Source organism: Drosophila sechellia, chromosome X, assembly GCF_004382195.2.
Source record: "Drosophila sechellia strain sech25 chromosome X, ASM438219v1, whole genome shotgun sequence".
In the NCBI taxonomy this organism is placed as follows: Eukaryota; Metazoa; Arthropoda; class Insecta; order Diptera; family Drosophilidae; genus Drosophila; species Drosophila sechellia.
In genome coordinates, this window is record NC_045954.1 from 20,386,334 (window position 1) to 20,403,786 (window position 17,453).

Sequence of the window (17,453 nt, forward strand, 5' to 3'; positions counted from 1 at the left end):
GAGCAGTGCGGACAAGGATAACAACGAATTATCCTGATCCTGAACGCCCGATTGCAGTTGTGTGTGTGCTTGCGCGCGTGTGCGTGTGCTTAGTGTGTGTGCCAGTGACGACATTGACCCGCCTTCGCCCCTGCCCCAACCCGCGCTCCAGCCCACCACCACACCCCCCTTGCAGGGGTAACTGTGCCATGCCATTGCCGTTGTTGTGGTTGTGGTCGTGCTCGTTTCTAGCCTGACTTCGCCGGTGGAGCACTAGGGAAGACAACGCCAAAACACAAACATGTTCAACCGCCAGGCGACCGGAGGAGCCGGATCCAGTGGCCAAGGTGCTGGGTCCAGCCAGCCCGCTTCTGCAGCACCAGTCTCCGCTGGAGTTGGTGTAGGAGGGGGTGGAGGTGCCAGTGGAGCAGCGGCAGGAGCGGGCTCCGCAGCAGGATCTGGATCCGGATCAGGTTCCGGATCAGCAGCACCGCCCAGCCATTCGCCCGATCTCTACCTGCGCCCGCTGCCCTTTCTGGACGCCAAGTGGCTGCGCGCCGATCTCATCGCCTCCCTGCGCAACGCCGCCGACGGCGCCGTACTGTGGAACCATCTGATTCAGGACTGCGAGCTGGTCTCGTCGCCCACCGCTCCGCTCCTAAATGCCCGCGGACAACTATCCTACCTAGGCGACGATGGCAAGCACTACTGCGGCGCTCAGCAGCTCAAGTGCTCCTGCTGCCAGCCGGAGTTCTGCGGCCCTCTCTCCGCCTGCAACTGCGACGGCTGTCGGCCTCTGGACTCGGACACGGCCATTAAGAAGCTTACCACCCAAGCCGCCGCACAGCAAGCGGCCCATCTCAGCCAGGCCACCGACATGGTTCTGAGCGGCTGGCTCTGGAGCCAGCCACCTTCGCAGCAGGCGCGTCTGGACTGCCAACGTTCTATGATCTCGGAGCTGCAGGAGCTGGCTCTGCGCGCAGCCGGCAACTGCCTCTCTGCCCAGCATCTTCGCCAGCAACTATTCATCTACGAGCGCTACTTCGTGGCCCTGAAAAGGGAGAGGGAACGGGAGCGCCAGTCCACGACAAGCGCACAGGCGGTGGTCAGTGTCACCACCGCCAACACCACTATTGCCGCCATAACCGCCAATGCTGCAGTGGAGTCACAGCCGACGGAACAGCCGGCGGAGCATGGAGCTCTGGGCTTGGCACGCGTAGCCACCCATGCCGCATTGAACTTCAGCTTCGCCTTCCTGCGACGCGCCTGGCGCTCCGGTGAGGACACGGAAATGTGCAGCGAGCTGCTAAGCGAGGCGCTGGCTTCTCTGCAGGAACTGCCTGAGGCCACGCTGTTCGAGGCAGCCGTCGTCTCTTCGCTCTGGCTGGATGTCATGGAGCGCTCCATCAAGTTCCTGCGTCTGGTGGCGCTCGGTGATCCGATGGGCAATCGCTGCACCGCACCACTAAACGACCGCCACACAGCGCTGTGCCTTCTGCTGGAGCTGGGCGTGCAGAAGGGCACCCTGGCCGCCACGCTCGAGTGCGTCGTTCTGCTGTTGTTGCTATGGGAGAAGGACCGTGCGGGCAACGACAATCGGGACATGCCACGCAAGACGGGCGCCCCGCTGCAGCGCATCCTGCTGCGATACCAGAAGATTGGAGCCACGGCCAAGGGAGGCGGAATCGCCGGCGGTGAACCTGCTCCAGTGGCCAGTGCCACGGAGACCTTCCTTCGCTTTCTCTCGCTACCCAAGAGCAGTGCGGCCATTGTGGACCTTCGTCGCGCCGCAGTCGTCATCATTTCTCACCTGGACCGCATGGTGCAGCCGATGATGCCGCGCTGCCTGCTACGCGGTGGACAAGCAACCGCCGCATCATCCAGTTCAGCTCCTCAGCAGCGGATCTACGCCTTGGGCTGGCCATCGCTCTCCAAGGATCAGCAGGGATTCAGCGCTGAGCCTACGCTCAGCTGGAGTGGAGAGTCTGCGGGCGTGCCCACGCTTAGCTGCCGCTTCCAGATCAAGCAGGTGGCCTGCTGCGAGACGCAGATGCTCATCCTTAGCCAGGAGGGTAAGCTGTACACCTGGCGCCTGGCCAAACCGGAAGCGGAACCGCTGCCCATGGAGGAGGTCGCCCACGATGTGTTCATTAGCATCGCCGGCCACTGTGAAGGTCGTCACTTTCTGGCCATTGACAGCAACCGTAAGAGAATTTCTAAATTGCTGTTATGTTCGTATCCACTGCTAGTTCGTTTCGTTGGTTATTGCATTACATTAAAATGTTGGGACTTCGAGAGATTTAACAAAAAGCGTAGCACGCTTTTCAGCGTATTTTTTTATTATTCGACTTGTGGCAGGAAAATTAAAATCTTCTAAAGATACCACCTACCGTTCTTAAGTGACATGGACTATTAATAATCCGTAGTGGAATCATGCCTACTTACTAACAATAAAAACCTTCGTGTGCTCTTCAGTCCCTCAGTCAAGGTATGACTTCGATGAGCAGGGTGTGAAACCAGATAGCACTCCCTTCCTTAAGAGTAGGCCATGGTGTCTCCTCCATTCACCCTTTAGTCGCCTTTTTCGACAAGCCGGGTACGCTGAGGTATTATTCTTCACCCGCCACCACACAGAACACCTGTTTGGATTTACCCACCCACTCTGTTGGCCATCTCGTTTGAGCGGACTCGTTTCATCTTAATATTCCATGTTGGGTTTGATCCGCTTGGCCGCCTCGACGACTTCCAGTTCTGTGAGGCACGGGAAATCTGGGGCAGGGGCTTCTGTTGGTCACCATAGTGCGGTCTGCATTGGGAATAGCTCCCCTACAGTTTTAGCCAGGACCCCAGGGTCGGATGGGGTTACACGCCTCTCTTCCTTAGCTTGTTGGTTACAAGCTTATAGGCGAGGGAGTATAGCAGCTGTACATATGCACGTGCTTTACCTTCGCATATTCAATTCCCCGCATAGGTGATGCAGCCAGTTCCTGATCGTAGAGCGAGCTGCTTTAACTGACTCGTCGAGGATCATGGAGGATTGTCCCCTTACAGTGACGTAAGGTTCGCTTAGGAGCCAGGAGGCTCTAAGCTGCTGCGCAATGATTAACATTGAGCTGGATTACGTTAGTATGGGCGTACATTATGGTGGCTCATAGCTTCTTTTAGGCTCGCTCTGTATGTCGGGCACGCAAAGCTACAAGTCGGATGGTTTCTGTCCGCCTCGCTGCTGCAGATCAGGCATTTTGGTTATTAGTATTTACTTAATAATAATAGTAGTTATGAACCTAATGCCCTGCTTCCAATTCGTTGCAGACAACGCCTACTCCTGGGGCACCGGCGAAGATCACCGTCTGGGCCATGGGGACACCCACGCCCGAGCCGTTCCCACCAAGATCGCTGCCCTGGAGCAGCACTGTGTACAGTCGGTATACTGCGGCTGCTCGTACAGCGCAGCCATCACCTGCGGCGGAAACCTGCTGACCTGGGGACGCGGCACCTATGCTCGGCTGGGCCACGGGAACAGCGACGATCGCAGCCTGCCCACCCTGGTGGTGGCCCTATCCGACCACATGGTGGTTGACGTGGCCCTGGGCAGCGGCGACGCCCACTCGCTGGCCCTCACATCCGAGGGACTGGTGTTCGCCTGGGGCGACGGTGACTACGGCAAGCTGGGCAATGGCAACTGCAACGGCAGCCTGCAGCCGATCCTTGTGGAATCGCTACCCCGGGTGCAGCGCGTCTTTGCGGGCTCCCAGTTCTCGGTGGCCCTCAGCAGCGAGGGTCAGCTGTATACGTGGGGCAAGGCCACCTGTTTGGGTCACCAGTTGGTGGAGCGCAGTGTCCAAGGGTGCAGTGTTCCGCGTCTGGTTAGCAGCTTGCAGGTGAGCTACCGCCAGGTACCCCGTTGTCCTGTAATCCTTTCCTAACTTTTGGTTTTCCCTGCAGCACAAACGCATTGTGGACGTGGCCGTGAGCGTGGCACATTGTCTGGCGCTTTCTAGCAGCGGGGAGGTATTCGGATGGGGTCGCAACGACAGCCAGCAAATCTGTCCAGCCTCCGTGTCCAGCGAGCCTTTACTGCGAACGCCCATTCTTGTGTCATTACCCACGTTTCCGGCCAGCGGAATCGCCTGTACCAGTGCCCAGAGTCTTGTGTGGACGCAGAGCTCCCACCAGGGTGTACCGCGGCGCGCCCCCTTTGTCGTTGACTTGGGCGAGCCCACGTTCCGTCTGCTAGACCAGCTGCTGGGCATGTGCAGCAGCCAGGACAACCGGCAAACGCCGAACCAGGAGAGCGAGTGCATCGCCGTGGCCTGCCTAAATCTGTTCCGCCTGCAGCTGCTCGCCCTCATTGCCAACGGGGTAGAGCCGCGCCAGGTGGGCCTAGCCAGTGGCAGTCGCCTTCTCTGCAGCCTCAAGACTCGAATCCTCGGGTTGGCCGGCGGCAGTCAAGTGCTTCGCACAATACAAGTGGCCGCACAACAGGCTCTGCAGGTACATACATAAGTTGGGCACATCCAATGTGCTTCGCACTAATACCTTTCATTGACCTTTTACCATAGGACGGATGGAGTGTTCTGCTGCCCACAGCAGCGGAGCGTGCCCAGACACTCACATCGCTGCTGCCTTCGGAACCTGGACAGGCGTCCTCCGCTGGTCATCGCTTCATGACAGACCTCCTAGTCAGCTCCCTGATGGCCGAAGGCGGCCTAGAGTCGGCGCTGCAGCACGCTATCCGTCTGGAGAGCAGCTCCTGCTCCGCGGACTGCGGCGACGGAGTCCACTTGCCATTGCTGCAGCTGATCACGCGACTGCTGAGCAACAATGCCGCACTGTCCCAAACCCGACTGTCTCCCACGCTGGGCAAGCAGCAGGAAAAGGAGGAGGAGGAGCGCGAGCAGCAGCACCAGGAGCCGAGCACCAGTCCCAGCTTGAGTCTGCTCCATCGATTCCAGCGCTTGCTGCTGTCCCACATCCACCAGGCGCAGCCCGAGGAGGAAACAACTGGCGCCGAGGCGCTGTTGTTGCAGTACATGCACGCGCTAATCCCCGCCTGCGTTGCCACATTACAAAAGGCCCACGAATTGGCGTTGCTATGTCGGGAGCCGGGTGAACATTCCTTTGGTCAGATGGTTGGCCATCTCGGCCGCGTCCTCCAGGCGGATATTTCGGACGCTTTGCTGAACGAGTTGCTGGTGGGCTTATTGCTCCTCAAGCGCGATCGCCCTCAGTGTCTGGGTGGCCTGCGTTGGGCCCGCCTCTTTCTGCCTCTGCTTCGCGTCCTAGACAGACTCAATCGAGCTCTTGGGGAAGGAGAATTGCGAGACGGCGACGACATGGGCTGGCCAGGCATCATTTGTCGCGGGGGACCCAAGGGCGGTCCTCCGCCGGCTGATCCCGAAACGCACTATGTGCGCCGTGCGGACATGGAAAATCTACTGCTCGATGGAAGTCGCTGCATCATCCTGGCCGGATACGTTTGCGATTTAAGCGGATACAAGTAAGTAAACTTGCATATCTTCGGCATAATTGCAGACTCATTTGTCGTTTATCTTTTGCATCATAGCTGTGAGTCGGAAACACTACGAAGCGTTTTGGACTCGGGATTGGGCAAGGACCTTACGGCCGAGATGAGCAGTCAGGTGCACAGAAGCGCTATGGAGCACATCCTCGAGCACCACAAGCTGGGCAAGTACATGGTCCAGACTAGCACCGAAGAGAAGGTGAGATTCGAATCTATGTTTGATATTCCCTGACCAATCGAATGTTTCAAACCTATTTAGTCATCGGCGCCTGGACCCAGTCGGCTGACTCACTTTAGCTCGGAATGCGCCTTGGCGCAGCTGCTCGGCTTAGTGGCCAATCTGATGTGCAGCGGACCGGCACTGCAGCCAGCGGAACTGCAGTGCCGTCAGCTGGACAAGTCAAGCCTGCTAAGCGGTGGGCTACAGCTCCTCCAGCCGAGCAATCCCTTCGACGAGGAGAAGGGTGAGGCGCGCAGCAGCCACAGTTGTCACAGCACAGCGGGTAACACGCCCACGGATCTGCCGCCTCCGTTGCCAATGCAGCAGCAGCTGGCTCCGGGTCGAGGCAAATCCCAGTTGCAGCTGCGTGCAGATGCTTTCATCAGCGGCCTAGCAGAGGCCCGCGTTTCGGAACCGCCTGTGGCTGCTTGGCTGGCGCTCACCGAGCGATACTGTAAGGCGCACAACTTGATGTGGCATCAGGAGTTCGCCACGGAACATCCCGTCCAGGAGCTAGAGCGCCTCTTGAGCGCCGTGCTCATCCGGCACCAGTACCTCGGTGGCCTGGTGCTAAACGCATTGGAGACAGAGTCGCCGCCGCCAAGACAGCTCGGGGAAATCATTAGGCTTGTGCATCAGGCCAAGTGGTCAGTGGTTCGGACACGGCAGCAACTGAACCGCAGTTACAAGGAGGTGTGTGCCCCAATTCTAGAGCGCCTGCGCTTCTTGCTCTACGAGGTGCGACCAGCGATTAGTCCCCAGCAGCGTGGATTACGCCGACTGCCCATCTTGCAGCGCCCGCCGCGCTTTAAGATGCTTGTGCGCCGGCTGCTTCAAGAGCTGCGCTCCTCACGGCAGCCGGCCAAGCCGGAGGATCTGCTTAATGCCTCCATTCAGCAGGAGCATGAGAAAAAACCCCAGGTCATGCCCAAACAGGAGCTAGAGGAGCAGGAAGAAGAGGAAACTCTGTTAAGGCGACTGAATGAACGCCAGATCCATGGCGAGGGCGAGCTGGACCCGGCACTCATGCAGGACATTGTGGATTTTGCCCTGCAGGACAGCTGCGATGTGGAGACGGCACGACGGGCCATGTACTGCCAGATGCAGCGATACCAACTGAGGCTGGCCGGGCTCCAGATTGTCCAGCAACTGCTTGAACTACACGGCTTGCTGGACGCGGCACAGTACAGTCTGCTAAACGGATTTCTCGGACTGCACTTGAAATCCACATCCTCCGGAGGAGGATCTACGGGATCCGGAAGCTCCTTGCACGTTCTCGGTCAGCTGAACATGATAAGTGCCTATCAAAAAGCCAGGCTACTCCTGGCACAATCTCGTGTCCTTGACTGGGCGGTGCGAGAGCTCCGTCGTCTGGTTAACCAAGAGCAGCAGGGCCACGCCCGCGGCAAGGACAGCACCAATCTAGGCACCTATGTGCTCCTAAAGCGCCTGCCGCGCGCCCGCTTCCTCCTGAGCGTGTTCGGACTGCTGGCCAAGGAGCTGGGCCCCAACGAGCTAGGCTTCCTCATTAATTCCGGCCTCCTGGGCACGGTGCTTGGACTGCTGGCGCAGACGGGCGGCGAAGGCGCGACCGGCGGCCAGGTGCACGGAGAACTGAGTATCCTGTACGAAGACAGCGTGCTAAAGCAAAAGTCGAGTAAGGCGCAGCTCAGTGGTCCCGATCTGGCAAAGCTGATGAAGATCGGCACCAGAATTGTGAGGGGAGCGGACTGGAAGTGGGGTGACCAGGATGGCAATCCGCCCGGCGAGGGTCGCATCATTAGTGAGGTGGGCGAGGACGGGTAAGTTGTAGCGAAGATTCTATTTCCTGATATCACAACTAAATGACCTTCTTGTCCAGGTGGGTGCGTGTGGAATGGTACACCGGAGCCACCAACTCGTACCGTATGGGCAAGGAGGGTCAGTACGATCTCCAGCTAGCCGACAGTGCTCTCAACGTCGCCTCACCCACGGAGCCTGAGCGAGAGGATGTGTCCGGGAGCGAAGCTTCACCCACCAGCGACTCGCATCCATCGAAATTGCTACGCCACTGCGCCGCCAAGCTCCTTCAGATTCTGGCGGTGGGAACTGGCCTGCACGGGGCTCAGCTGGATAAGAACGCACTGCGTGGCATGACCAGCATGTTTCGGACTATCATCTACCCCAAACCATCGATGTCAAACATCTCCTATGCATTGGGATGGCTCAACCTGGGCTTCATTCGAGCCATATCTGGTAGGTGTCCTTTGTGGTAGTAAAACAAGAATCGTTTGAGTGGCTAACAATAATGTGCTTTTTTCAGGAGATTGCCCACGGCTTTGTCTGGAGCTTAGCACACCGGGATGGTTAAGTCACTATCTATCGCTGCTGGAACAGCCAGCGGGAAACGAGGCGGGCGTGTACAGACAGCTCCATTGCCTGCGCCTGCTGCAGTTTATTCTGGCACAGTGGGGCGCTGAGGAGGAGCCGCGGATGCCCGCTTTGGTCCACCAGTTGTTTGCCACCCTGGGACGCATCGCGCTACATTGTCCAGGCGATGCCAGTCTGCTGCCCACGGCTGAGGGCAAGGCACGCGTGCTGCTCACCGCATCGCATTCGGGCAGCGTGGCCGAGGAGCTCGTCGCTCTACTTCGGCGTCTGCACACGCTGCCCTCCTGGAACCCGGTCATCAATTCCTTCCTGGCGCAGAAGCTTTGTGTAGCCGCCGAGCTGCTAGCCGAGCAATCGCCGCACTCCACGGCTCTGGACAGTGAACAGGTCTTTGTGCTAGGTGTACTCGGAGCCATGGGTGGACACGATCTGCGTCCACGCGTCGGTCTACACTGCTTCCACGAAAGCAGCCACATGGTGATCGCCAGCTTCACGCCCAAGGGCCGCTGTCTCCTTGCGCCCGGAGGTGTGGGATCTGGCGCGGGATTCGTTAAGGTGCAACTGCCAGCGGTGATGCCGCACTTGGATCACACCGTATTCAGCTTGAGCCGTCTGCCTATGAACGAGATGTTGCTTAACGCTTGGACAGTGCTACTGTACGGACCAGCACCGGGACTCCGGGAACTGCCCAGTAGCGCCGATGGTCGACTGGACTTAGCTCTGCTCCGCGCCCAGCAACTTCAGATGGCGGTGCTGCACACAAACGGCGTGTTGTATCGCCACCAAGTCGCTTTGCGTCGCATCCTCAAGCAACGAGCACCAGGGAGCATATACGCCAGTGCAGATGAGCCGGACCGAAGCGATGCGGAGTCACAACAGCCTGGGGAGCAAGACCAGCAGTTGTCCACAGGAAGTGGCCAGGAGCCGCAACTGTTGATACAGTGCATCCTTTTGCGAGCCACGCAGGCGTCCCCAGTAAAGGCCTGCTACAGTTACATGGATCTGGCCACAGCCGCCCTCAACTGCATTCAATCTCTGGCTACCCAGGCCCACCAGGAGCTAAGCGAGGGTGGTGGTGTTCCTCCCAATGGTCGCGCCCTTTCTTCGCCACCTCAGCCGACAATGGTGCACGGAGTGCCTGTCTACAATGTGGCAAGGAAGGAGCAGAAGCCGACGGAGCAAGTGGAACAGAAATCCAAGTGGCCTGCGGCGGCCACCGATGCCCAGCTAATTGGGCAGATAATGGAAATGGGATTCACTCGTCGCACGGTGGAACTAGCCCTCAAGCAACTGTCGCTGCAAGCAGAGATAATGCCCACCCCCGAGCAGATAGTGCAGTGGATCCTGGAACACCCGGATGTGTGTGCTAACACCATCGAAGAGGATACGCTGCCACTGGCGTCTTCAGCCTCGTCTCACGATCCAGAGGCGGATTCGGATAATGAGTGTCCCAGTTCGAATTCGACAACCTCGTCCTCCACTTCATCGGACACTGTAGAAGGCCAACCGATGGCCGTCAGTGGACCCGCACCACCAGTGAAGTTTGAATCTCGCAAGGATTTCCAGACTGCTGATCTCTACGCCTTGTATGTACGGGGACTAGTTCGCCCGGGAATGACGGTGCGCTGCTGTCGGGACTTTGAAGAGATCAAACACGGCGATATGGGCACCGTGCTCATCGTGGACACCGAAGGCCTGCATGATCTCAACGTTCAAGTCGACTGGCGCAATCACGGCAGCACCTACTGGGTGTGCTTTGTGCATATCGAGCTGGTGGAGGCTGCTCTGACCCAGCACCAGCCCCGCCCTCCGCCCATCGCAGTGGGTGCACGGGTAAGGCTGCGCACCTCGTCGCTGCGCTACGGAATGCTGTGCCAGCTGCGCCTGGGCAGAAGCCAGGGATCGTCGGCCATTGGAGTGGTGAGCTCAGTGAGCAGCAAACAACTCACTGTGGACTTTCCGGACCTGCCTGCCTGGCAGGGTCACATCAACGAAGTGGAACTGGTGGCATCGCAGCCCACCTCCGCCACCCTTCCTTCTCTAGGAGAGTCCTGCAGCCAGATGGCGCCCAGCGATCTCATCGAGGATTGGTCCAGATGCATTCGTTCGTTGACCGTAAGCTCCAATGAGGCAGCAGCCAAACACCTGCTTAATGGCAGTAACCAGCCGTGGCAGAGCTGTTCTAGCGGACCTTGCCGCCATTGGATCCGCCTAGAGCTGCACGACCGCATCCTCGTCCACAGTCTGACTTTGAAGGTTAGTCCCGAAGATCACTCGCACATGCCATCGCTGCTGGAGATCCGCGTGGGCGACTGCGTCGACAGCCTGAAGGAGTACACATGGATCCCAGTGCCAGCGGGTGCTAGCCGGGTGCTGCTCATGCAGCAGGTGCCCACTTATTACCCCTGGGTGGAGGTGGTGGTGAAGCAGTGCCAGAACAACGGCATCCAGTGCAAGATTCACGGCATTAAGTTCGTAGGTCGCCGCCAGCAACCGGATCTCCAGCACATCTTGGCTAACGCACAGTTCCTGGCCAGCGAGTACAGCGCCGGAGTGGGACCTGGATCGACAGCAGGAGCCGGAGCGGTAAGCACATCCCACGAAGAAGCCGCAGCGGCGCCCGAGCAGGATCTACCATGCACCGTAATGGTGTGGGGCCTCAACGACAAAGAACAGCTTGGCGGGCTGAAAGGTTCGAAGGTGAAGGTGCCAACCTTCTCGCAGACCATTAGTCGTCTGCGTCCCATCCACATAGCAGGCGGATCCAAGAGTCTGTTCATCGTGAGCCAAGACGGAAAGGTTTACGCATGCGGCGAGGGAACGAACGGTCGCCTCGGCCTCGGGGTGACCCACAATGTGCCACTACCACACCAGCTGCCCGTGCTGCATCAGTATGTGGTCAAGAAGGTAGCCGTGCATTCCGGCGGCAAGCACGCGCTCGCCCTGACGCTGGATGGAAAGGTGTTCTCCTGGGGCGAGGGCGAGGATGGTAAGCTCGGCCACGGCAACCGAACAACGCTGGACAAGCCACGACTGGTGGAGGCGTTGCGAGCGAAGAAGATCCGCGATGTGGCCTGCGGCTCGTCCCACTCGGCGGCCATCAGCAGCCAGGGCGAGCTCTACACCTGGGGACTGGGTGAGTACGGCCGCTTGGGCCACGGCGACAACACCACACAGCTGAAGCCCAAGTTGGTGACGGCGTTGGCGGGCAGAAGGGTCGTTCAAGTGGCCTGCGGAAGTCGGGATGCACAAACCCTTGCCCTCACGGAGGACGGAGCCGTGTTCTCGTGGGGCGACGGTGATTTCGGCAAGCTTGGACGCGGCGGCAGCGAGGGATCCGACACCCCTCACGAGATCGAACGTCTCTCGGGCATAGGTGTGGTGCAGATCGAGTGTGGAGCCCAGTTCAGCTTGGCACTCACGCGAGCCGGAGAAGTGTGGACTTGGGGCAAAGGCGACTACTACCGTCTGGGCCACGGTGGAGATCAGCACGTGCGCAAGCCGCAGCCCATTGGAGGACTTCGGGGCCGACGGGTCATCCACGTGGCCGTCGGTGCCCTGCACTGCCTGGCCGTCACGGATGCTGGCCAGGTGTACGCCTGGGGCGACAACGACCACGGACAACAGGGCAGTGGCAACACGTTTGTGAACAAGAAACCGGCTTTGGTCATCGGATTGGATGCGGTGTTTGTAAATCGCGTTGCGTGCGGCAGTTCGCACTCCATCGCTTGGGGACTGCCCAACGCATCCTCGGATGAGGAGAAGCGAGGACCCGTGCCCTTCGGCAGCACTCGAGACCCCCTGGGCGGCAGTAGCCTGGGCATATACGAAGCGGAGACAGTGCAAACCCTGAAACTGGAGGCTAAGCCCTTGAACCAGAGTAGTCTGAGCGAAAGCCTGGCTCTGGAGACACCAGCCGCACGGCAGGCGGCTCTGGGTCACGTACTGCGTGCCATGAGCATCCTGCAGGCCCGCCAGCTCATCGTCGCCGCACTCACCAGCCACAGCAAGGTGAACTTTAAGGAGCGGGGTGCCGTCGGAGGCGAGGAGGAGCTCATAGGTGGGCCCATGATGGGAGCACCGCTGCAACTGGCGGAAACGATTGCGCAGGGTGGAGGAGAGGCGCCCGCCGATGCCACGGATGCCGGTCTGCAGGAGCATAGTCCCGAGGCTGCCGTTGATGCGGTGACCGGAGGATTGTCCGGCGGGGCTAACACTCTGCCACCGCTCAGCGCCGGCCCACTGAGCGCCTTTCAGAGCCTAACTGGATCCCTGTCCATGTCGGGATCGCTCTCCAGCAGTGCCTTGCCCCAGCACAAGCACTCTCGGATGTCGGCCAGCGCCATGTCCGTGATGGCTGCCACCATGACGCAGCAGGAGGAGATGCTTTCGCACATTAGCCACTGCCACGGCCTAGACGACTTCGGCGGCTTGCTGGGTGAGTCGGAGGCAAAGAGTCTGGTGGAGCTGCTTAAACTGGCAGTTTGCGGACGATGTGGACCACCGAGCACAGCCCAGACCATCGCCGACACCCTAATCTCCTTGGGAGCTGGAACGCCGACGGTGGCTGCGATGCTCCTTGAGACGTGCATCACGGAACTGGAGGACCTGTGCACCTCGCGCCACTGCCTTGGTAAGTTGCCCAAACCGGTGATGCAGGAGAGCAGCCACCCTTACGTGGACAACGTGAACGTCACCGGAGTGGTACGCATCCCCGGTGCGGAGATGTTGCGCCTGGAGTTCGACAGCCAGTGCAGCACCGAGAAGCGTAACGATCCCCTGGTGATCATGGACGGCACTGGTCGGGTGCTGGCCATGCGTTCGGGCCGGGAGTTTGCCCACTGGGCTCCGGAGATCCGTGTGCCGGGCGACGAGTTGCGCTGGAAATTCTCCTCGGACAGTTCGGTAAACGGATGGGGCTGGCGCTTCTGGGTGCACGCCATCATGCCAGCGGCCACGCTGGGCGAGAGTGGATCGGACCGAGCCGTGTTGTCGCAACCCTCGATGGCACTGGTCATGTCGCTGCTGGACTCCCGACTTGCCCCTCGACAACCGAGTGTGCTGCTCCGATTGGCCTCCGCCCTAGCAGCTTGCTCACAACTGGGCGCCCTCACCACCGCCCAGAGGATATGGTCGCTGCGCAAACTGCACGCCGTACTGTTGCTGGAGCAAGCGCCTCGACCACAGGATCCATCGCTGTCCACGCTGCTCCAGCCCTTGATACCGGAGCTGTTGCGCCAGTACGAGTACGAGGAGCCGCAGGTGCGCGGAGGCATACATCTCATGCACTCGGACTACTTCAAGACCCTGGCTGCACTGGCCTGCGACATGCAGCTGGATGCTTCACTGCCTGCCACTTCATCATCGTCGTCGTCAGCAGCCCCGGGTGCCATCTCCTCGACTGGGGACGTGCACAAGTGGGCCTGGTTCAAGCGATACTGCATCGCCGTTAGAGTGGCCCAATCCCTGATCCGGCGCACGGAGCTGCCGCGGGCATTTTGCCTGGAGGTGCGCAAGAAGTTTGCCGAAATGCTGCCCAGTTCGAGCTCGAACTCCAATGCCAATCCTGGCTGCCAATCGCCCGGAGCGTCCATGCTGAACTCTACAACTTCACTGTCGTCCAGCACGGTCAGCAATGTGTCCCCACCGCCGGGAATTACCAGCGAGCAGCCGGATCTACACTGTCATGCCCACCAGTTGGAGTCCACGAGCACGCTGCTGCACGAGGATCACACTCTGTTTCAAGCTCCGCACGACGCCCAACTGCTGCAGTGGCTCAACCGGAGACCAGACGACTGGGCACTCAGCTGGGGTGGAGCCAGCACCATATACGGATGGGGCCACAACCACCGCGGGCAGCTTGGCGGACTGGAAGGCAGCCGTATCAAGACGCCAACGCCGTGCGAGGCACTCAGCCTTCTTCGCCCAGTTCAGTTGGCCGGCGGAGAGCAATCCCTGTTTGCGGTGACGCCCGATGGCAAACTATTTGCCACTGGATACGGATCTGGAGGACGACTGGGCGTCGGTGGCAGCGACAGCTGGGCCATTCCCACTTTGCTGGGATCCCTGCAGCACGTGTTCGTCAAGAAGGTTGCTGTGAACTCCGGCGGAAAACACTGCTTGGCACTGACCACTGAAGGCGAGGTGTACGCCTGGGGCGAGGGCGAGGACGGAAAGCTGGGCCACGGGAACCGCATGAGCTACGACCGTCCCAAGCTGGTGGAGCACCTCAACGGGATGAGCGTGGCGGACATTGCATGCGGCAGTGCTCACTCAGCGGCGATCACGGCCAGTGGCCATGTGCTCACTTGGGGCAAAGGACGCTACGGGCGACTGGGACACGGCGACTCCGAAGACCAGCTGCGACCCAAGTTGGTGGAGGCGCTGCTCGGCTATCGGGCCATCGATATTGCCTGCGGCTCCGGAGATGCCCAGACGCTGTGCATCACGGACGACGACAATGTATGGAGCTGGGGCGATGGCGACTACGGCAAACTGGGACGCGGCGGCAGCGACGGCTGCAAGCTGCCGTACAAGATCGAGAGTCTGGCCGGACTGGGAGTGGTCAAGGTGGAGTGCGGTTCGCAGTTCTCGGTGGCACTCACCAAATCCGGAGCGGTGTACACCTGGGGCAAAGGAGACTTCCATCGCCTGGGCCACGGATCCGTTGACCATGTCCGCCGGCCCAAAAAGGTGGCTGCTCTGCAGGGAAAGAAGATTATTTCCATTGCCACCGGTTCGCTGCACTGCGTCGCTTGCAGCGACTCCGGCGAGGTGTACACCTGGGGAGACAACGACGAAGGACAACTGGGCGACGGCACGGTTACAGCCATTCAGCGGCCGCGCCTGGTAGCCGCTCTCCAGGGCAAGCACATTGTGAAGGTCACCTGCGGATCCGCCCACACGCTGGCCCTATCAACATCGCAGCTAAGCGAGCGCCTACGTCCGCTGCCCAATCCACCGCTGGAGTACGACCTGGTGCGCGATCTGGCGCCTGAGGCCCTGCACGCCCGCCTTATCCTGCTGCACCACTTCTCGGAGTTGGTGTGTCCCTGCCTGGCCATGCTGCCCATCTCCGGCGACTTGAGTCTGGGCGCACTGAAGGATGTGCTCGTGTACAACATCAAGGAGGCTGCCTTCCGGAAGGTCATCCAAACGACGATGGTGCGGGACAAGCAGCACGGACCCGTCATCGAGCTAAATCGCATCCAGGTGAAGCGCTCACGCAATCGGTGCAACGGATTGGCCGGCATCGATGGGATGAAGAGCGTCTTTGGCCAGATGGTGCAGAAGCTGCCCTTGCTCACCCAGGAGGCGCTGGCTCTGCCGCACCGCGTCTGGAAGGTGAAGTTCGTGGGCGAGAGTGTGGACGACTGCGGCGGTGGCTACAGCGAATCCATCGCTGAGATGTGCGACGAGCTGCAGAACGGCAGCGTGCCGCTTTTGATCAACACGCCCAACGGACGCGGCGAGGCGGGAGCCAATCGCGACTGCTTCCTGCTGGACCCCACCCTGTCCTCGGTACTCCAGATGAACATGTTCCGCTTCCTTGGCGTCCTCATGGGCATCGCCGTGCGTACAGGATCGCCGCTAAGCATCAAGTAAGTGTCGAGTTGAGGGATACCTCAATAACCGATCCTTGGGCCACTATGTCACTAATGACCTTGTTTTGATATTTCAGTTTGGCGGAGCCTGTGTGGCGTCAATTGACGGGCGAGGTTCTACGGCCCACGGATCTTACCGAGGTGGACCGCGACTACGTGGCCGGACTGCTCTGCATCCGCAATATGGATGACGACCCGAAGCTGTTCACCGCGCTGGAACTGCCCTTCTCGACGTCCTCGGCCCGTGGCCACGAGGTGCCGCTGTCCACGCGCTACACGCACATCTCGCCCAGGAACCGGGCGGAGTATGTCCGCCTTGCGCTCGGATTCCGTCTGCACGAATTCGATGAGCAGGTGAAGGCGGTTCGGGACGGCATGTCCAAGGTGATTCCAGTGCCTTTGCTTTCGCTCTTCTCCGCCGCGGAGCTGCAGGCGATGGTCTGCGGCTCGCCGGACATTCCGCTGGGCCTGCTGAAGTCGGTGGCCACCTACAAGGGCTTCGATCCGAGCTCGGCGCTGGTCACCTGGTTCTGGGAGGTGATGGAGGAGTTCACGAATCAGGTGCGTCCCATATGGCGGTGCCGTACTTTCGCATCAGCAGCAATCCTAATTGAAACTAAACATTTTCAGGAGCGCTCTCTATTCCTGCGGTTCGTCTGGGGTCGCACCCGATTGCCGCGCACCATTGCCGACTTCCGTGGCCGTGACTTTGTGCTGCAAGTGCTCGAGAAGAATCCGCCTGACCACTTCCTGCCCGAGAGCTACACGTGCTTCTTTCTGCTCAAGATGCCCCGCTACTCGTGCAAGGTAAAGACAATGGCGACCGATTGCGTCCAACACTGATTCTGATTAATGCCGAACCTTTGTTTTTGCAGGCCGTGCTCCTCGAGAAGCTCAAGTATGCCATACACTTCTGTAAGAGCATTGATACGGACGAGTACGCACGCGTGGCCATGGGCGAACCCACCGAGGCCACCGGCAGCGAGGACAACAGCGACCTGGAGTCGGTGGCTAGCCACGAGGGTTGAACCGAACCCACTGTCCATCCTGCCCGAAATGAACAATTAACTTAACGACTTACCGAACAAATCGATCAAGGATCCATCGGAGACCTTGGCAGCCGGCGGATCTCCCCGCAGTTTACGATCCTCACCCACTAGGACACACGAAGCCTTCAAGTTAAACCCACTCACGCGACACGTACACATATATACACGTATAAACATATATTTTAAATTAGCACTTGAATCGGAGCAAGACGACGAATCGAGCGAGAGAGACGGCAAGCGAGGGAGAATGAGGAGAGAGAGAATGAGAGAGAGAGAGACGGCGAGAGAGCGAAAGAATCGGTCGATCGCATAATGAAACCAAAAAGCAAAACGTTAAAGTTATTTCCATATTATATTATATATACATATAAATTTAAATATAAATGTTAGTTGAAGTCCACTCATAATTATACACAAGGCTTAAACGTTAGACGCAACCCAATTGAATCCCATCCAATCCAATCCAATCCATTCCCATCCATCTCGAGTCCGAAACCCCGCCCAAACCAGTTAATAAGCTATGTAATTGATATTGATAACCCCCGAGAACACAAAGGGGCTGAAAACGTTTCTAATGATGATCTATTTAAAAGTTAGATGCCGCAAAGAAAACTCTATCTGAACTAAACGGAAGCTAAATAAAATACTTTATAAAGCAATCGGTTATGTAACTCGCAACAACTGAAAGAAAAGGATCCACCCGTGGG

At 59.1% G+C, this 17,453-nt stretch overlaps 1 protein-coding gene across 1 annotated transcript; it reads left to right on the forward strand.

Annotated features, from left to right (window-relative positions):
- Positions 1–280: 280 nt before the first annotated feature.
- On the forward strand, positions 281–17,405 carry LOC6615120 (probable E3 ubiquitin-protein ligase HERC2). The gene is made up of 11 exons (XM_002039500.2): positions 281–2,183; positions 3,292–3,860; positions 3,925–4,473; positions 4,542–5,479; positions 5,546–5,702; positions 5,763–7,525; positions 7,585–7,958; positions 8,026–15,694; positions 15,775–16,258; positions 16,328–16,504; positions 16,573–17,405. Exons 1-11 carry the CDS (start codon positions 281–283, stop codon positions 16,723–16,725), a joined length of 14,736 nt encoding a protein of 4,911 aa, XP_002039536.2. The 3' UTR covers positions 16,726–17,405.
- Positions 17,406–17,453: the final 48 nt, after the last annotated feature.